We start from the raw sequence: 21,388 nt of genomic DNA on the forward strand, positions 1-21,388 counted from the left end.
GGGACCATGGATGCTGCTGGGGAAACTGCTTAAATGCAATCTCTTCTTAACTGTGTCTTTCATCAGCATCTTGCCACAGAAGAACCAGATGTGGGATGCAGATCGTTAGTATACTGTTGTGTAATGTGGATGCTGCAGCAGGAATGAATGGGACAGAATGAGCTCAGGAGAGGAAATACCCATCAGAGTCTTGAGGTCTCAGGATAGGTGCTGCATTCCTTAATTCACAGATTTTGAGACTCTGCTGTGTGCCACATACCCTGATAGGTACATCCTAAGGTGAATAATTCACAGGCCCTAACCTAAAGGATTTCACAATAGGGTCTTAGCCTGAAGCTAAATTTAAGTGGATCTGGGTCAAGGTTCTGGATATCGCTAAGGAGCCTCACACTTCCATTGTCTCTTCCCAGGGCTCTAAAATCCAGTGGGGTCTGCGAATCACTGACCTATGGACTCCCCTTCGTCCTCAGACCCACAAGCTGTTGGCAGCTGGAATGGGATGAGCTGGAAACAAATCAGCAGCATTTCCATGCTTTGTGTCACAGCCTGCTGGTGAGTACCCATGTCACCAGGTGATGAAGAGTGTTAAAGTACCCACCATAGGAAAGCAGCTGATTTAATCCTGCCCGGATCCCAAATCTGCCCCAGTCTTCCAGAGGATAGAGAAAAACTGGACATACTTTGAAATATGGATTAAGTATGACTTGCCTTTGTTGGTTTCATGCTATAGCGAATAATTCCTGAATTCAGTTATATGACTAAACTTGAAAATCCCTGATTTTACATTTTATTGGCAATAAGGAATTGTCCTTAAGTAACTATATCTTAAACCCTATTTTTTCCTATCACTATGCTGGATATTATGGTTTATTTCAATGAAGAACACTTAGTATATGCTAGAAATTGTGCTAAGTCCCAGGTATTCAGTCTATTATGGTAGACATTATCTGTGGTCTCAAAATCTTTCTAATGAAAGAGACAGAATTAAATATGTGTATTGTTAATTGTGAGAAGTTTATGAAGGAAAACAAGGGCTTGCTGTAATAGAGCTTCTCTATGAGAGCAACAATTAAACTGACATCTGCCCGATGAATGGGAATTAGCTAGGTGCAGGGTGGCAGGAAGACCATTCCAGGTGCAGAGAAATGCATGTGCAAAGACCGAAAGGCCAGAAAGAGCTGATCCTCAAATCAAGAATGGAATGAATAAGTATAAATCCATGGCTGATTCATGTCAATGTATGACAAAAACCACTACAATATTGTAATTAGCCTCCAACTAATAAAAATAAATGAAAAAAAAAAAAAGAATGGAATGATCATTGTGACTGAAACAAAATGAGCAACAATAGAGAGAGCCAGAAGGTGAGGAGCTAAAAGTGAGCAGAGTCAAATCATACAGGATTTGTAGCCCAAACTGAGGACGTGGGGCTTTAGGTACAGAAAGAAGTCATTAGAAATGACATCATCTATTTAAATGTTTAAGTGATTAATTGTGCCAAAATTTAGAAATGAACTTTCCGAAGCAAAAATGAAAACAAGAAAATGAGGTAGGAGGGCACTGACATAGTCTAGGCAAGAGACAGTTTTGGCTTGGAATTGGATACTGAAGTCAAGATGAGAAAAGTAAAGCAATTAAAGTAGTGTTTTAGAGAAAGAGAACTTGTGAAGGAAGAGGAAAGTATCAAATAACTGCCTGGTTTCTGGTTTACCATTTCCTGAAATGAAAAATCTAAAAAGATCATACACATGAAACAGTAAAACAATGCTGAGAAAGCAAAATGAAAAAACTGCAAATACAATTCAGAGTTGGGTATAACTGCTTAGTGGATACAGAATAACAGTTTGACCCAGTAGGATATGGGAGATCAAGACAGCACAGTAATGTGTCTCTTTCACTATCAGAAGCAGACTTCTTTTTTCCTGTTTCAAAGCCCACACTCCCTTTTAGGTCCACCCACTGAGTTCCTGTTTCCTATCTGACGAACACCCATCTCCTATCTTTGCAGAGCAGAGGCAACAGATACCTCCTGACTGTTAAAGCCCAACGGCTCAGTTTACTATACTCTACCTGATTCCTCAGGATCTTGGAGACCTACTGGAGAGAAATTTCTCTCAAGGGGCTTCAATACATTCTTTCGTATGTGATATCTTAAACAGACATTTGCATTTTAAAACACTGATAGAGGGAGTATAAATTTTCTGAAAAGTGGTAACCTTCAACACTTTAATTCCACGACCAAGAATATAGCCCAAGAAAACAATGAGAAAAGAGAGAAAAGATATATGTATGGTCATGTTTATCTCAGTGTTATTTACAATGGTAAAAAACTGGAAACAACTTTAATGTCCTAAGTAGAGGAATGGTTAAATTGAAATAGGGGAAAGGTTAGAGGAACAATAATTCACCCAAGCAATGAGGTATTATGTAGCAATAATAGTTTATAGTAAGGTTGGGAAAGAATATTCTTTTCCATCCTGGCTTACATTACATGAGATTAGAGTCTCTCTGCCTCTGAACTTGGGGTGTGAGAATCCATATTTATTCGTTCAACAAATGTTTATTGAGTGCTTCCCAGGTGGTTCAGGGGTAAAAATCCGCCAGCCACAGAAGACTCAGGCTTGATCCCTGGGTTGGGAAGATGCCCTGGAGTAGGAAATGGCAGCCCACTCCAGTATTCTTGCCTAGAGAATCCCATAGACAGAGGAGCCTGGCAGGCTGCAGTCCTTGAGGTTGCAAAGAGTCAGACAGGACTGAGCAATTAAGCGTGCATTTATTGAGCACTATGCGCCGGGTATAGTTGTAGAGGCCAAAGAGACCTCTTCTTTATCACTCCTCTTATGGAAACTCACAAGTATGTAGTTGATCCAAGTCTAGCAGATACCCATTTTTGGTAGCACTTATTATAATAAGAGCTAGTCACTTAACCAAGTGCTTTGCATATCTTAACTCATTTAATCCTCACAGTAATTCCATGAGATAGATTGTTATCCGTATTTTTACAGATAGAGAATACTGAAGAGATCAAGTGACTTACCAAAGGTCACACTGCTACTGCAGTGATCTAGTCAGAATTTGAATGTAGTTCTGCTGACTACATACTTTTTAAAAATATATCTCATACTTTTAATTCCTCGGCTAAGTTTCTAATACCAGTGTAGCCAGATAAACACAGACTATAACACCAAAGCTAATTCTTCTCCCTTCACTTAACACCCCGTGCTTCTGTACTTCACTGGACTTGAATTCACTTAAACTGGTAGTAAGTACCTACTTCCTTACCCATGTTGTGCTTCTTGTGCTCCACTTCATCAAATCAAAGGCCACTCTCCTTTTCCAGAAAGGAAAGAAGCAAAATAGTGTTTGAATGGCTCTTCCTTCTTGCTTCTCACATAGCATCTCCAAGCAGCAAAAAGCCTGAAAGGCAATATGTTATGGAGGGAAAAATTCACAAGCTTCTGTTCAGTCATTCAACACCAAGTATTTCTGGAGTCCCTACTATGTGACAAGACTTATTTAGAGTTTTAACCTTCCTGATCCTATTTTTACAAGTTCTCAGCACTTCTTTAAGCCCATCCTTGGTTTAATTATTTCTCACACCTCTTTCATATGTTCTTTCAAAATCCGATGTCATCGGCTCCCCATGTAAATCTTTTTACATCTTTTTTTTTTCTACTTCTGTTTCTCACTTTGTTGTTTCCCCTCCAGCTAACTTCTCATTCTAACTTCTGTCTTTCTGTTAATAGCAGCACCACCACTGTCTACTCACCCAGGCTTGAAACCTCAGTCACTTTCAGCCTTCTCACCCTTTACACGCATTTCATTACTAAGTCATATCAAATTTTTTCTCATGAGTTGTAACTGTTCTTTCCTTCCCCTTCCCACTGCTTGTTCTCACCAAGACTTCTTCAATAAACTCCTAATTAGCTTCCCTATGTCCAATCTGTCACTCTTCTAATTTGCTCTGTTCTTTAGGTCAGGTTAATCTTCCTGAAGCATTCCCCTAATGTCACCTGATTACTTATGTCTTGCCTGCTCTAAGACCATAACATCTATTGTGTGTATTTTTTCCTCTCTATTCTTACTATCTGAGGTCAAGTCCTCTGCCCCTCTTTCCTTTAATATCACAGTAACCTCTTAACTCAGCTCAATGTTTTTAGTGTTTCCCCATCCCAGTCCATTTTCCATACTGCTACCAGATTAATCTTCTTGAAACAGCACTGATCCTGCCACTCTTCAGCTTGAAACTATTTTAAAGTCTATATTCCTTAGCTAGGTATTCAAACTCCATCCTTGCCTCCCGTTATTCTCTTTCCTGTATCATACAGTCCAACCAAATTAATATACAAACTTTAAAATCACCCCACCATTGAACTTTCGTTCATGTTGTCCCTTCTATGACTCCATCTATTCAAATTCTACCTCATTCTGAAGGACTCAGCTCAGATGTTGCTTCTGCAATGAGGCCTTTCTGGATGCCTATATTTACCACTAGACTTTGTGCATTCTGTTTCTTTTTGGAGAAAAGTATATTTCAATTTGTTTTTAAAATATATGATCCTATGATTTTGGTTAAAGCCTATGATATAAATTTGACTACCCAGACTCTAGGAAAACATGGTTGCCTTTTCCTGAAATTTCTACCACTTCCCCATTTTACCAACTAACTCCTCAGCCTTATTCAAATTTAGGTTTACAGTAGAAACTCTTCTTTTGCTATCTCTCTTTGTTGGGAGTCAAGATCAGGCAGTCTTCTTTTCTTTTTTCTTTTTATTTTCTCATTTTCTTTATTTGGTAGGAATATTTTCAATATAATTCAAGCAGTACTTTATGCCAATAATGATTTTATTGAAAATAAGCAGCTTTGCATTTTTCTTTATAGTTCCCATGATTAGAATAGTACATGGAACACAGCAGGTTCTCAATAAATGTCCATAAATACCATTTAAATTTTTTATTTTTTTATTTATTTATGTTTAATTGGAGGATAATTACTTTATAGTATTGTGTTGGTTTCTACCATATATCATGAATCAGCCATGGGTGTACATATGTTCCCTCCCTCTTGAACCTCACTCCCACCTCCCACCCCATCCCACCCCTGTAGGTTATCACAGAGCATCAGATTTGAGCTACCTGCCTCATACAGTAAATTTCCACTGGCTACTTAATTTTACATATGGTAATGTATACGTTTCAATGCTACTTTCTTAATTTGTCCCACCCTCTCCTTCCCGTACTGTGTCCACAAGTCTGTTCTCTATGTTTGCATCTCCACTGCTGCCCTGCAGACAGGTTCATCAGTACCATCTTTCTAGATTCCATATATGTGCATTAATATATGATATTTCTCTTTCTCAACTTACTTCACTCTGTATAATAGGCTCTAGATTCATCTACCTTGTTAGAACTGAGTCAAATGTGTTCCTTTTTCTGGCTGAGTAATATTCCATTGTGTATATGTACCACAGCTTTTTTATCCATTCATCTGTTAATGGACATCCAGGTTGCTTCCACATCCTACCTGTTGTAAGTAGTGCTGTGGTGAACATTGGGGTGCATGTGTCTTTTTAAATTATGACTTCCTCAAGGTGTATGTCCAGTAGTGGGATTATTGGATCATATGGTAGTTTTATTCCTAGTTTTTTAAAGAAATTTCCATAATGTTCTCCATAGTGGCTAAATCAATTTGCATTCCCACTAACAGTGCAAGAGAGTTCCCTTTTCTCCACACTCTCTCCAGCACTTACTGTTTATAGATTTTTTTGATGATAACCATTCCAGCCCATGTGAGGTGATACCTCCTCATTGTAGCTTTGATTTGCATTTCCCTAATAATGAGTGATGTTGATCACCATTTCATGTGTTTATTCACCATCTGTATTTATTCTTAGGAGAAATGTCTTTTTAGGTCTTCTGCCCACTTTTCGATTGGATTGTTTTTCTGGTATTGAACTGAATGAGTTGCTTGTATATTTTGAAGATTAATCCTTTGTCAGTTGTTTCATTTGCTACTATTTTCTCCCATTGTGAGCATTGTGTTTTCATCTTGTTTATAGTTCCCTCTGCTGTGCAAAGGCTTTTAAGTTAAATTAGGTCCCGTTTGCTTATTTTTGGTTTTGTTTCCATTGCTCTAGGAGGTGAGTTATAGAGGATCTTGCTGTGATTTATGTCAAAGAGTGTTCTGCCTATGTTTTCCCTTAAGAGTTTTATACTTTCTGGTCTTATATTTATGTCTTTAATCCATTTTGAGTTAATGTTTGTGTATGGTGTTAGGAAGTGTTCTAATTTCATTCTTTTGCATGTAGCTGTCTAGTTTTCCCAGCGCCACTTATCAAAGAGACTCTCTTTTCTCCATTGTATATTCTTGCCTCCTTTGTCAAAGATACGGTGCCCATAAGTGTGTGGGTTTATCTCTGGGCTTTCAATTTTGTTCCATTGGTCTGTATATCTGCTTTTGTGCCAGTGTTCCATTGGTCTATGTTTCTATTTTGTGCCAGTGTCTTGATGACTGTGGCTTTGTAGAATAGTCTGAAGTCAGGCAGGTTGATTCCTCCAGCTCCATTCTTCTTTTTCAAGGTTGCTTTGGCTATTCAGGGTCTTTTGTGTTTCCATACAAACTGTGAAATTTTTTGCTCTAATTCTAGAAAAATACCATTGGTAGTTTGATAGAAATTGAAATTTCATTGAATCTGTAGGTTGCTTTGGGTAGTATAGTCATTTTCACAATACTGATTCTTCCAATCCAGGAACATGGTATCTCTCCATCTATTTGTGTGGTCTTTGATTTCTTTCATCAGTGTCTTATAGTTTTCTGCATACAGGTCTTTGTCTCTTTAGGTAGGTTTATTCCTAGGTGTTTTATTCTTTTTGTTGCCATGGTGAATGGGATAATTTCTCTTTCTGACTTTTCATTGTTAGTGTATAAGAATGCAAGAGGTTTATGTTATTAATTTTATATACTGTGACTTTGCTATATCCATTGATTAGCTCTAGTAATTTTCTGATGGCATCTTTAGGGTTTTCTATGCCATCTGCAAATAGAGTTTTACTTCTTCTTTTCCAGTCAAGATTCTTTTTATTTCTTTTTCTTCTCTGATTGCTGTAGCTAGGATTTCCAAAACTATGTTGAATAATAGCAGTGAGAGTGGACACCCTTGTCTTGTTCCTGTCTTAGAGGAAATAGTTTCAGTTTTCCACCATCAAGAATAATGTTTGCTGTGGGTTTGTCATATATGGCCTTTATTATGTTGAGTTTTTTTTTATGCCTACTTTCTGGAGTTTTTTTTATCATAAATGTGTATTGAATTTTGTCAAAAGCTTTTTCTGCATCTGTTGAGGTGATCATATGATTTTTATCTTTCAGTTTGTTAATATGGTGTATCACATTGATTGGTTTGCATATATTGAAAAATTCTTGCATCCCTGGGATAAAGCCCTCTTGATCATGATGTAAGATCCTTTTTATATGTTATTGGATTCTGTTTGCTAGAATTTTGTTGAGGATTTTTGCATCTATGTTCATCAGTGATGTTGGCCTATAATTTTCTTTTTTGTGTGTGGCATCTTTGGCTTTGGTATCAGGGTGATGGTAAGGCCAGGCAGTTTTCTAATCTGTTTTGGTAAAATACAATTCATATTGTCCATAAAAAGCATGGGCTTTGGGATCAGATGGTGCTAGGTTTCTGAAAGCTTCATTATTTTCCAATTGTGTGAACTTAGGCCATATACTTAACCTCTCTAAACATAAGTGTACTTACCTATTTGTAACCCTAACAAATCTAGTAGCCCCATGTGCTTTAGTCTCCACATAAATGGCATATAAAGAAGCACTACCCAGAAGACAAATAGTAGTTTTAAAATTAATTTATGTGTGCTTTCAAAGAACACCAAAGAGGAAATAGTTCATTACCCACAATGATATTTTTCAAATTTTCTTCCTCTACTCCTCAAAATCATATCTAACCTGGAGATGTTCCAAGAGCCTTTCACATACATGCACACACAAAAACTAAGACTCTGTTCCAGTCCCTGTTACTCTATCTCATTCCTCTCTCAGCCATATATATATACATATATTCTAGAGATTGATTCAGCCTCTCTGACATAGTCCTTTCCCTCTTAGGTCCTGTCTCTCTTTACCTATCTAAAATACACAGGAATAGAATCCACACAGCTTCTCCTTTCATGAGTAGAAGTGGAGTGTGAAAGAAGGGAAAAGAGGGAGGAGGTGCATGATGGACATACTAGTAACCCTTGTCTCTTTCACATGTAAAACAAGACAATAAAAAATACCTCGTGTGGTTTTTTAAGATGACTAAGTAATATTACATATGTAAAGCACCTGGCATACATCTGGCATATGATTTGTACATAATGGTTGGTTAGTAGTTCTATGAATTACATATGTTTCTTTTTTATGGATTCTAATTCTCTAGAGAAGTTCTCCACATTTTAACCTATTTTTTTAAACAAGCTAATCATAGTTATTTTAAGGTACTTGGCTAAACTCAACACATGGATCACTTGTAGTTCTGTGTCTATCGTCTCTTTCTTCACTTGGTTTTTAGACATGGGAAAGTTATGACCAACCTGGATAGCATATTTAAAAGCAGAGACATTACTTTGCCGACCAAGGTCTGTCTAGTCAAGGCTATGGTTTTTCCAGTAGTCATGTATGGATGTGAGAGTTGGACGGTGAAGAAAGCTGAGCACCAAAGAATTGATGCTTTTGAACTGTGGTGTTGGAGAAGACTCTTGAGAGTCCCTTGGACTGCAAGGAGATCCAACCAGTCCATCCTAAAGGAGATCAGTCCTGGGTGTTCATTGGAAGGACTGACACTGAAGCTGAAATGCCAATACTTTGGCCACCTCATGCAAAGAGTTGACTCATTGGAAAAGACCCTGATGCTGGGAGGGATTGGGGGCAGGAGGAGAAGGGGACGACAGAGGATGAGATGGCTGGATGGTATCACGGACCCGATGGACATGGGTTTGGGTAGACTGCGGGAGTTGGTGATGGACAGGGAGGCCTGGCGTGCTGCGATTCATGGGGTCACAAAGAGTTGGACACGACTGAGCGACTGAAATGAACTGAACTGATCTGATCCTGTCTTTTGATGAACCTGGTAATATTTTAATGAAAGGTAGTCACTGTGCCTGAAGAAACCGTAAAGTTTCCAGCTGGTGTTAGCCTCCTCTAAGCAAGTTTATCCTGCCCTGCACTAAGCAGATAGTGTTGACAAATCATCCTTTTCTACTCAGAAGCTGTGCTGAGTCAAGGCTGGACTGCAGTTCTGCTAAGACTCAATCTACCCCTGGTTTGCTCCAGGCCCTCTAGAATTTTCCACTGAAAACTTGGTCTTTAATACACTCGACGATCCCAACTCTAATCACTGTTTCTCACGTCTACTAAAATGCTCTACTTCTAGAGGCTTCCTCCTTGGGTGTTTTTGTCCTCCACTCCATGCAGCCCCAGTATTTGGCAAATATGCTAAGTGAGAAATTGACTTGAGCACCCATCTTACCCCTGTCAAGTCTCTACCAAAAAGTTCTGCTTGTTTCTCTGTTCCCTTGCAAGTGCCTCAGGAGATATAAATCCTAGATTCTCAGTTCCCAACCACCATCCCCTTCAACTCAAAGTAAACATATGCCCTCAGGATTACAATACCTCCCTCACTTCTCTGAATTCTTCCTTTTCCAGAAACTTAGCTCCCTCTCACTTCTATTGTCTCAACACTTTCTCACAGCCCTCCAACAAATGGTTTCTATATATTTTTCAGCTTTCACAGATATTTTAGGCAGGAAAACCAGTCTGCCTCTGGCCATTCCAGCCCACTCAAAGAAGCTGAAGGTTATTAAATGTTCATTTATTCCCTTTTGCATCCTTTATCTGGCTGGACAATCCGTAATACATTTTCTGGTTTACCCTCAGTTAGTTGACTGGTTCCACCGTGTTCTCATTTTCAGGTTCCTGGGCATAGCTTCTAGCAAAAGTGGGCGGTTTGCATTTTTATGATCTTATCTAATCTTGGCTCTGCTATCACCCTTTAACCCGCTCCAGTATTCTTGCCTGGAAAATTCCATGGACAGAGGAGCCTGGCGAGCTACGGTCCCTGGGGTGGCAAAGAGTCAGACACGACTGAGCGACTGAGCAGGGAGCAGCACCTTGTTTCCTTTGTGCAGTCCCCCTAGTTGTTTATTTTGTTGTTGTTGCCTTTTTCTAAACTTGGATAACCACTTTGGAGAATGTGGTAGGGAATTATATATATAATTTTTCCAAGTATTTATTAGATGAATTTATTCATCACCAGGAAAACATCTTTTCAGTTACCAAATCCTACTACATAGTCCCCATTATGTAGCTAGTGACTCACTTTCCACATCCTCATTTCTCTTACAAAGTCATGTCTGTGTGAACATGAAAATACCACCTATTTAATAGATCTTTATATTAAATATTTAATAGATCTTTCCATTTATAACTTAAAATATCAGAGTTTCTGGATACACATTCCAGAGCTTTACAGTCCATGTCTGCCCTAATTGGCCACAGAAGTGACAGAATTCAAGCCAAGGTATGCCCAGCAGAAGTCGAAGTACATAGGCAGTGACCTGGTTGGGCTGTAAATGGGTGGGGAAATGGAAATTCCTTGGTTATATTAGGCAAAGAGTCAAGAGCAAGAATCTAAGCTGAGAGTGGGGTGATGGCAGGTCAAGAGCCATTTTTTAAAAATGATCAGAATGTAGTTAGAGTATACAGCCTCCAGTGTATACAGACAGGGGCTAGAATAGCAGGATAGCACAGCATCAGTAGCCTTCTTGTGACCCGGCCTCTTGCTTCATCTTTCACCATGTCCCTTCTATCCTCCACACCAGCCATACTTATAAATTACTAAATGTTTCCCAAAGATGCTAAACTGCTTCACACCACCACACCCTTTTTCATGCTGCTCCCTTCCCCTTGCCTCTAGCCACACAACAAATTCCTTTTACCTTTTTTCCAGATTCTGCTTAAATACCTTCACTATGAAGCTGTTCCTACCTCCCACCACAGCCTGCCCCTACTCATCCTTTTTTCCCTGTCCCCACCCATGTACCCATTGTCACATCTGTTTCGACCTTCACAGAACTGGTAAATGGTATGAATATGCACCTTAGCTCTCTGATGTTGAGAAATGTCACATTATATTTTTCTAAATCAAAAATTAAAAATATTAGTCCTCAAGTGCTAGGATATTAACATGCTCATAATCCTAGGGAGGCTAATAGTCCAGAAGTGTGGGAAATGGGCCTTTGGTCTTCAATACATCTCCAACATTGTTGAATAGAAATGACAAGTGCAGACATCTTTGTCTTGCTCCTAATCTTAGGGGCAAAACACCCAGTCTTTAACCACTACCTATGATGTTAACTGTAAGTTTTTTATAGAGGCCTTTGATAGGTTGAGGAAGTTCCATTCTGTTGAATGTTTTTATCATGAATTTTATCAAATGCATTTCCCACCTTAATATTGAGATAATTAGATAGTTTAGTTCATTAGTATATTAACATGATGTATTACATTGTTTGGTTTTTCAGATATTATGCCAACCTTGCATTCCTAGAATAAATCCCACTTTCAGTGTATAATCCTTTTTATATTTGCTGGATTTGGTTGGCTGGTATGTTGCTGAGGACTTTTGCATCTATATTTATAAGGAATATTGGTCTATAATTTTCTTGTGATGTCTTTTTCTAGTTTTAGTATCAGGGTAATACTAGCCTCATAGATTAGTTGCAAAGTTTTCCTTCATCTTCTGTTTTCTTGGAAGAATTTGTGAAAGATTAATGATATTTATTTAAAGGTTTGGCACAATTCACCAGTAAAGCCATCTAGGCCTTGATTTTTTTTTGTGGAAAATCTTCTAATTACTAACTGTATATCTTACTTGTTATAGATTGTGCCAGAAAGTTAATATAGCAGGCCTGAGATTTCTTTCCTTAGAAAGTCCTGCTTACAAGATTAACCCTTGTCTGGCATATGGGAATTTGAATTTAGGGAGTGTTCCCACCATCCCCAGGTGGGATGCAAAAGTATGTGCTGACATCAGCTTTTCTTACAGGAGTCTAGAACTTTGGGATGTGCTGGGTACAAGGTGCTTATGTGACCAGCCTCCAAAAAACGTTGGGCACTGAGTCTCTAACGACTTCTGGTAGACAACATTTCACAGACGTTGTCACAGTTTAACACTAGAGGAATTAAGTATGCTCCATGACTCTGTAGGTGTGTGTGTGCCTGTTAAGTTGCTTCAGCCATGCCCCCAACTCTTTGCAACCCCATGGACTGTAGCCCACAGGCTTCTCTGTCCATCGGATTCTCCAGGCAAGAATACTGGAGTGGGTTGCCAAGCCTCCTCCAGGGGATCTTCCCAACCCAGAGATCAGGCCTGCATCTCCTGCAACTCCTTCATTGCAGGAGGATTCTTTACCGCTGAGCCACTAGGGAAGCCCAGCTCTATAGGTAGAGGACTTTTAAAAGCTTACACTTCGTTTTCTCTGAACTTCACCCCATAAGCCTTTTCTCCATGCTGATTTTCTTTTGTATTCTCTTGCCATAATAAGTCATATTTATGCTAAGTCTTGTGAGTCCTCTTAGTGAATCACTCAACCCAGGAGTAGTCTTGGGGACTCCTGACACAGATTTATTCAGAAGATTTTCTATTTCCTGTTGAGTCAGTCTTAGCAGTTCGTGTCTTTCTAGGAATCTGTCCATTTCATCTAGGTTACCTAATTTGTTGTCATACAATTGTTTATAATATTCCCTTATAATCCTTTTCATTTCTGAAAGGTCAGTAGTGATGCTACCTCTTTTTTAAATTTAATGTTTATTTTTGTTTGGCAGTGCCAGGTCTTAGTTGCAGCATGTAAACTCTTAATTGAGGCGTGTAGGATCTAGTTTCCTGACCAGGGATCAAACCCAGGCCCCCTGCATTGTGAGCACGGAGTCTTAACCACTGGACCACCCGGAAAGTCCTGACGCTACCTCTTTTATTTTTTATTTTAGTAATTTAGATATTATCTCTTTTTCCCTTATCAATCTAGCTAACAGGTTTTTAAATTTCTATTGACCTTTTCAAAGAACCAACTTTGGTTCCACTGATTTTTCTCTATTATTTTTATACTATTTTATGTTTTTCTGCTCCAGTAATTTTTTAATTTCCTTCCTTCTACTTGCTTTAAGTTTAGTTTGGTCTTCTTTTTCTAGTTTCTTAAAGTAGAAGATTAAACTATTGATTTGAGATCTTTTTTCTTTTTAGTTTAATAGAGGAGTTATCAGCTATAAATTTCCCTTGAAGCACTGCTTTGGCTGTATTTCATAAGTTTCAGTATGTTGTGTTTTTACTTAAAGTCATCTCAAATTGTTTTCTAATTTCCTTTGTGATTTCTTCCTTGATCCCTTGATTACTTAGGAGTATGTTATTTAATTTTCTTATACTTATGAATTTCCCAAATTTGTTTTCTTTGTTGATTTCTAATTGCATTCTACTGTGATCAGAGAAGATACTTTGGATGATTTTAATTTTTTAATTATTACAGTTTGTTTTATGGCCTATCACATGATCTATTCTGGAGAATGTTCCATGTTCATTTGAAAAGAATATACAATCTGCTACTTGGGGGTTTGAAATCTCATTTACCATCTTCCCCTGGTCTCCTCTGTGGAAGCCAGTGTGAGAGTAGCAGAGGAGTTGTTATTGTAGCTTCTTTTTCTTCCCCTCCTGCATCCTGCCTTCCTGAGTGAGAGAATAAGCAAATAATGCCAAATTAACAACTTCTTCCTGATGCCCTTCCAGATTCCAAAAAACCCCAGGTATGCATGGCTTTACTATAACTAGCTGTAATTTCTCTTCCTAGACACATTATGACAATGAAATGTGTCTCTTCCCACAAGCAATGCAAAATGAGTGCTCTTGGCTCTTCCCCACTCTCAGTGGCTGCCTCAGGAACATTCCCACTCAAGAGTTGGTCAGTGCCTCTTTATTGAATATATTTGGTCCCAGGTCATTATATTGATGGGCTTCCCTGGTGGCTCAGATGATAAAGAATCTGCCTACAATGCAGGAGACCCAGGTTTAATCCCTGGGTCAGGAAGATCCCCTGGAGAAGGGAATGGCAACCCACTCCAGTATTCTTGCCTGGAGAATTCCACAGAGGAGACTGGTGGGCTACAGTTCATGGGGTTGCAAAGAGTCACACATGACTGAGTGACTAATACTTTCACTTTTTCATCATTGATGGCAAGTCAAGGGAGGAATGGTTTAGTGAGATTATAGTTTTTACCTGATAATAATAACCCCCCACCTGCCCTTCTAGCAAGGCCTACACCAGTGCCATTGAATTGGCCCTTCTACTCCTATTTTACCATATACTAGAAGTAAATAACCACATCCTCTTCTTTTTCTTTAAAATCTGTAAAAGATCCATTCGGCTATAACTAACAGAAAACCAACCCAACTCTACTTTGAGTAATTAAGAGTTTATTTTTCTCATGTAACAAGAAGTGCAAGGACAGAATCCTGGGGCTGATGCAGTTGATCAATGCTGTCAAGGACCCAGGCTCTTTCCTTTTCCCTATAGCATCCATAGTGGGTGTACTTCATCCTTATGCCTGCTGCCTCACGGTCACAAGATGGCTCCTGCACCTTAAGATCAAGTCTTGTCCTAGGGAGAAAGAAGGGGTAGGGTGCAGACACAAAAAGCCTGCCAGCATATTACAAAGCTTTTCCAGAAGCCACACCTAGCAACTTCTGCTGATGTCTCATTATTTAAGTCCACGTTACATATCACTGAAAGACTAAAAAATGGACAGAGAGAAAGGGGGAGGGGGCAGTGGCCAGGAAACCAACAGTGGCTGCCATACCACACCTTCCTTCATAGCTTTAGTAATTATAAGTGGGGAGGATGACTTTAATCAGGCTGAGCTTGGAGTGCAGCATGCCATTCAATTCTCCCCCTGTCACACCTATTCTAATGAGAATCAACCTCCACATAGCAAAGTCCCTAACCACAACATGAATATAGAAATTTTTTCACCCACCTTCTGGTAAATTCAGCATCCAACTCATGCTCCTTTCTTTTGAATTAGCAGAAACATATTCTAAAGTACTCAGCAGTCATCTAATCATTCTAATCCCAAAGAAAGGCAATGCTAAAGAATGTTCAAACTACCATACAGTTTTGCTCATTTCATATGCTAGCAAGGTTATGCTCAAGCTAGGCTTCAACAGTATGTGAACCGAGAACTTCCAGATGTACAAGCTGGGTTTCAAAGAGGCAGAGGAACCAGAGATCAAATTGTCAACACCTGTTGGATCACAGAAAAAGCAAGAGAATTCCAGAAAAACATCTGCTTCATTGACTATGCTAAAGCCTTTGACTGTGTGGATCACAACAAACAATGAGAAATTCTTCAAGAGATGGGAATACCAGACCCCTTACTTGTCTCCTGAGAAGCCCGTATGAGGTTCAAGAAACAACAAGTAGACCCTTACATGGAACAACGGACTGGTTCAGAATTGGGAAAGGAGTACAAGGCTGTATATTGTCACTCTGCTTATTTAACTTCTATGCAGAGTACATCATGAGAAATGTCAGGCTGGATGAATCACAAGCTAGAATCAAGATTGCTGGGAGAAATATCAACAACCTCAGATATGCAGATGATACCAGCCTAATGGCAGAAAGTGAAGAGGAACTACAGAGCCTCTTGATGAGGATGCAACAGGAGAGTGTAAAGGCTGGCTTGAAACTCAACATTCAAAAAACAAAGATCATGGTATCTGGTCCCTTCACTTCATGGCAAACAGAAGGGGAAAAGTGAAAGCAGTGGCAGATTTTCTTTTCTTGGGCTCCAAAATTACCGTGGATGGTGACTGCAGCTGTGAAATTAAAAGAGGCCTGCTCCTTGGAAGAAAAGTGATGACAAACCTAGACAGCACCTTAAAAAGGAAAGACATCACTTCACCAACAAAGGTCTGTATAGTCAAAGCTATGGTTTTTTCATTTGTCATGTACAGATGTGAGAGTTGGTCCATAAAGAAGGCTGAGCACCAGAGAACTGACGCTTTTGAATGATGGTGCTGCAGAAGACTGTTAAGAGTCCCTTGGACTGCAAGGAGATCAACCCTGAATATTCATCGGAAGGACTGCTGCTGAAGCTGAAGCTCCAATACTTTGGCCACCTGATGGGAAAAGCCGACTCACTGGGAAAGTCCCTGATGCTGGGAAAGACTGAAGGCAAAAGGAGAAGGGGGCGACAGAGGAAGAGATGGTTAGATAGCATCACCAAGTAAATGGACATGAACTTGAGCCAACTCCAGGAGACAGTAGAGGACAGAGGAACCTGGCATGCTGCAGTCCACGGGGTCACAAAGAGTCAGACATGACTTAGGGACTGCACAACAGCAACCCAGTCATTAAACACTTCAATTTGAGGACCCCAAAGGTCTTCTGAGACACCCCATGCCACTGCCTTTTCTCAACCTCAGATACCTGGTTTGTCAATTAACTATTTCCATCACAGGTACAACGCCTGTAGGAACAAGTCCACCCATGACCTGGGTAACATGTGCAAGCTTGGTTCCAGGACTTCAAATAATCACTGTCCAGAAAGAGGTTAGAAATTCAGAGTCAAAATAGGAGCCTTAAAGTTCAATTTCCCTACCTCTCACTTTCTCAGAATGTTCCCAGGAAATGCAGATAAATTAATATCTTTACCATTCTAATAAGGGTATATTTGCCTGTCTTCTTCCAGAGTCTCTGTCAATCTGTCTGTAAATTAGTCCAGAAATTTTAAAGCACCCTGTGAAATCCTTTCAAATCAATCTTTTCTCAGTCCTCTGATAGTTCCCACATCAGGAGTTACTTTTGAGAGATCTCATGTATTTCTATGTATCACTTCTCTAACATAATCTTAGCCATTGTCTCAAAAATCAATGGACTCAAATTCTAGGGGTTGTAATTTTTTTGTGTGCTGCATTCAGATTTTCTTAGTAATCCCAGGATATAATGGTTGTGAATTTGTCTCATAACCCTGAGGTGTAAGAAATGTCACACTGCCATAGTTTTAGCCCCCAGAGACTTGCCACAGTAGCAAGATATTTTATTCTCCAAGGAGTCTTAAAAGGTAACCAATTGCTCCAGTTTGCCCAAGGCTGAAATGTCTTCTGGGACACAGGACTTTCAGTGCTAAAGATGGACAAACTGAAACAGTTGGTCATCCTAAATCTTGGACAAACATTAGTTTACAAACCTTCTGCTTACTATATTATAAGCTCTAAGGAGACAAGGAACATGTCTAATGAATTTCTATATACCCATGCTTAGTGCTTGGGACATAATGGGCATTCAACAAATTCTTAATAAACTAATCGACAAACAAATACATGAACTAGCATGAAAAAAAAGATTAAAGTCATGATAATAATCCAAACCCTGAGCCACATCAGAAGTTACTGGAAGGATTTCCCTGGTGGTCCAGTGGCTAAGACTCCACACTCCCAAAGCAGGGGGCCCAGGTTCAATCCCTGATCAGGGAACTAGTCCCACATGCTGCAACTAAAAAGCCTGCATGCTGCACCAATATCTAAGATCCTGCATGCTGCAACTAAGACCCAGCGCAGTCAAATAAATAAATAAATACTTTTTTAAAAAAAGAATTGAGAGTCTAGTAATAAGCCCTCACTTTTTACTTGCGCCAACTGAAATGGAGTGCCCTGCAATTTCCTAATATCCCTTCCAGCAAACATCCTTTCCAGGCTTAAAAAGGCCATGTCCTTGGACCAGGGGCAAATTCTCCCCATGCACACATATACTGTGAGTTCTATATCATTTATTTCCAATTTGATGGACTTGAGAAGCATCAGGTAGACTTTCCAGACATTTTGGATCTGTTCTTCAGGAACACAGTGCATCTCCAGATAATAAGCAAAATGTTTAGAAACCATGAACTTCTGCAGGCACCTACCACCCGCCTGGCTTACCAGACCCCCTCAGAGTTCTGTGCTGCACAAAATGTGGCGCTGCTTTAAAGTGTCTAGAACTAGTTGAGGGGAGGGAGAGTGAACAGGCCAGTGACTGGGACTAATCTTCCAAACATGTCAAAGACTGAAGATGAGCCTACGTTTTTGTATGTCTTTGTTTCAGAAAAGAGAATGGCTGCTATTGGCCAAAGGGGAGCCCCTGAACCGAGAAGACAAACTGAGAGAGCCCACTAGCACCTTCTACGTGATCCTGCCATCTCCCTCTCCCACTCTGCTGGTGAAGGCAGTGGCCACTCGGGAACTGATGCTGCCCAGCCCTTTCCCCCTGCTACCTGAGGACATGCCTGCTGACAGCCTTAAGACTGTGGAGGCGAGTGAGCCCAGATCTCATGGGATAGAGGGGAGGGAAGAGAATGGAGTTCAAGAAAGGGATGAGGGAAATGAGTCAGCCCCAGAAGGAAAGGACCAGGGAGCAGAGGGAGAAGTGGTTCCAAGAGTATGGTAAGAGGAGCAGAGAAGCAAGGAACTGAGGCGAGACGGAAGAAAGCACGCATCTGCGTGATGGTGTGTTCTCATGGGTCCTTCTCTGCAATCTCTGAATGCATGTGTGTGCCTGTTTGTACACGTCTATCTCTGAGAGAGGGAGGAAAAGGCAGCTGATATAGGCGCTGAGAATAGGAAGAGCTTTAAAATGAGACTATGATGCAAAGGAGGGAACAGCTCTAAAGGTCATTTTTCTCCTCCTCCTCTCATCTTGGATTTGGATTCTGGATTTCCTCTGCCGGCCTCACCAGTTGAGGGTGGGAGGGGGGGCTCACGGCACAGAGAACAGTTACCACACCCTTGCTGCTAGATTCCTGGCTTACGTGCCGAGAGGACAGAGCCTGGGATTGTGCTCTTGGCTTGGCAGCCACAGGGATGCGAGAGAGGTGGGCACGAGTGGCCGTGGCTCACTCAGCGTCTCACTTCAGGGCCAGTTGTTTCCTGGCACAGGATGTTGTGGCCGGAAAACCTGACTGCTCAGGAATGCGCTGCTCGCGTGTCTCTGGTTCTGCTCGCCTCACAGGCCGAGAACTCAGTGTACTGGCTTTGCAGACTGAGCACCTCAGCCCCAACTCACCCTCCCTCACAGCCTCACACACTGGATCCCTTGTAACCCTCATGGCACTCCGGCCCCTCTCAGAATCCTGTGACATGGTTCTTGGGGCCAGGATGTTCAGTGTCCCTAACCATTCAGTTGCTGCTACTTCTTGTACCCTTGCCTGACACTTCACAAGCACTGAGACCTGGGGGCCAGAACACCCAAGAGGACACGCATCTATTTCACATCCTTCAGTGAAGCCCTGGGCCATCACCCCTCCTCAGCTTCTCACACTCAGGTCTCTGCCTGACATCTTGGGTTCTGTGACCTCGCGTTTTTAGTGAGGCGCCCCTTCTCTCTTCTTCAGAGCATGCTCGATGACCTGGAACTAGAGTCCACCTACAACCCCTTGCAAGTTTGGAGCCACCTGTACTCACACCTCAGCAGCACCTTTGCCAACCCTCACGGCCGGTTCCACCCAAGCTCCAAGAGCCGGGCTGTGAGAAAGGTACTTCCCTCCTTCCCCCTTATGCCCAGAATGCCAAAGTCCTCTTCCCCTGTCCCCCATCCAAGGGAGATCCTCCCTGATCGCCTCTGGAAAAGAAGCCTTTCGCCCTAGACAAAGAACATTACAACCCCTACGCAGTACTGGGACTTTTTTTGCTTGGACATTTACATAAAATATTTAGTTATCTTAATTGCGGTGTTTGGGTAATTCAGTAGTCATTTAACAGATCACTGTCCCACTAAGCAAACGGACTGCACTGGAACCACAACCGCAGCCTCTGTGGAAAGAAGGTGGCATAAGAAATGCCCAAGGGAAGGGAAATTAGTATTTACCAAGCAACAGTAATTTGCCAGGTTTTATGACGTGTACTCTCACATATATTTTTCTCATTTAATCCTCACAGCATCCCTACAAGGTAAGTGTTATGCTCATTTTACAGATGAGGAAAGGGAGGCTGACCAAGCTTAGAAGCTTAGAGACATGGCCCCAGTGACAAGAGTTTGAGAGAAGAGTAATGGGCGGGGGGTGGATTTATTTTTATGAAATCCATGTTCTATAGTATATGGGCTTCCTTTTGTGCTCTTATAAATCTTTTCCTTGTTTCTCAGTAACAAAGCCTATAGAAAAAAACCTTTGTCTTACCTGAAGTTACAAGAGAAAGAGGTTTCCAAACTACAGTCAGTCTAGACATGGGGATAGAACCCACCGTAAGTTAGCTGGTAGGCAAGCAGAGGAGGACACTCAGCCAGGAGACAGGCACTGTGGAGGCGAGAGCCCGGGGACTCCACTGCTCTGGGCCTTGAGGCTGTCACTCACGTGACCCAAGGAGTTAGGACTGGAGACCCAGCAGGGAATGGAATAGGAAATCAGGACTTGTCTAGTCTTCACAGAAAGCTCTTCTTGCTTTCTTTGCAGGCTGAGCCTTTGCAAATAAATCGAGTGCGAGCCACAGTGGCCCCTCTGCCTATGACTCCAGCCCCTGGCAGAGCCTCCAAGATGCCAGCAGCCAGCAAAGCTTCCTCAGAAGTCTTCTTACAGCCTTCTATGGAAGAGGAGGAAGAAGAGGCAGATGAGGAGTATCCCTCAGGGCCCTAAGTCACTAGCACCATAGCCCAACTGCCCTGCTAAAGCATATCCATGCCAAGGCTCCATATCTGCCCCACAATGGCTTTCTGTGGCGACTTGCCTTCTATCCACCTGACCCTCTGTGAGCTCCAGGCGACTGGGAAACAGAGCCTCCCCCTCCTCCGCCTTCAGTGCTTTCACCACCCCACTCCTCAGGCCATGAGGAGACACATCTGACCCTCTTCTTTCTCCAAGAAGGGACTTATTTTTCCTTTGGATCATTTGATACTGTTAACACAAATGAAGAATAAATACCCAGTGGGTCTCCACCATTGTTAGGAGCATTCCCAGAACCATATTTGTCCTTGTAGTTCTGGGTAAGCAGGTGGATGATGTCAGGTCACCTTCAGGAAACTGGACCTCAGGAGAGAAGGATGAGGTTTTCAGAGCTCGTGAAAAACAAGTAGGAGTGAAATCTAAGCTTCATTTCAAAGCATGTGCCCCTCCCACTACACCCATCACACTGCAATTCCCGTCAGCCTTCAAACAGAAAAGTGGCTGGTGCTTGCTACCTACACGCAAAATGTGTGGGTGAGAGAGAGAGAGAGACAAGGGGAGGGGGGCATCCTAGAGCTGAGGACAGGGGAGAGGGTGGTGTGAAGAATGCCTGTCCCTTCCCCGTCCCCCTTTCCTCACACCTGCTCGGCAGCC

The 21,388-nt window shown here is 41.3% G+C and overlaps 1 protein-coding gene across 3 annotated transcripts in view; it reads left to right on the plus strand.

Annotated features, from left to right (window-relative positions):
- LOC122441472 (meiosis 1 associated protein) overlaps positions 1–21,031 on the plus strand; it is a 90,723-nt gene extending 69,692 nt beyond the window's left edge. For 2 of the 3 annotated variants that reach the window (XM_043468090.1, XM_043468089.1), the window contains exons 7-11: positions 411–552; positions 18,187–18,393; positions 19,472–19,612; positions 20,016–20,027; positions 20,528–21,031. In XM_043468090.1, the coding sequence (XP_043324025.1) occupies positions 411–552; positions 18,187–18,393; positions 19,472–19,612; positions 20,016–20,027; positions 20,528–20,707 (682 nt within the window). In that variant the 3' untranslated portion in view covers positions 20,708–21,031. The remainder of the gene's footprint in view (positions 1–410; positions 553–18,186; positions 18,394–19,471; positions 19,613–20,015; positions 20,028–20,527) is intronic. The other variant, XM_043468091.1, reaches the window with a different exon arrangement.
- The last annotated feature ends 357 nt before the right edge of the window (positions 21,032–21,388 follow it).

This window comes from Cervus canadensis, chromosome 5 (genome assembly GCF_019320065.1).
Source record: "Cervus canadensis isolate Bull #8, Minnesota chromosome 5, ASM1932006v1, whole genome shotgun sequence".
NCBI classification, from domain to species: domain Eukaryota; kingdom Metazoa; phylum Chordata; class Mammalia; order Artiodactyla; family Cervidae; genus Cervus; species Cervus canadensis.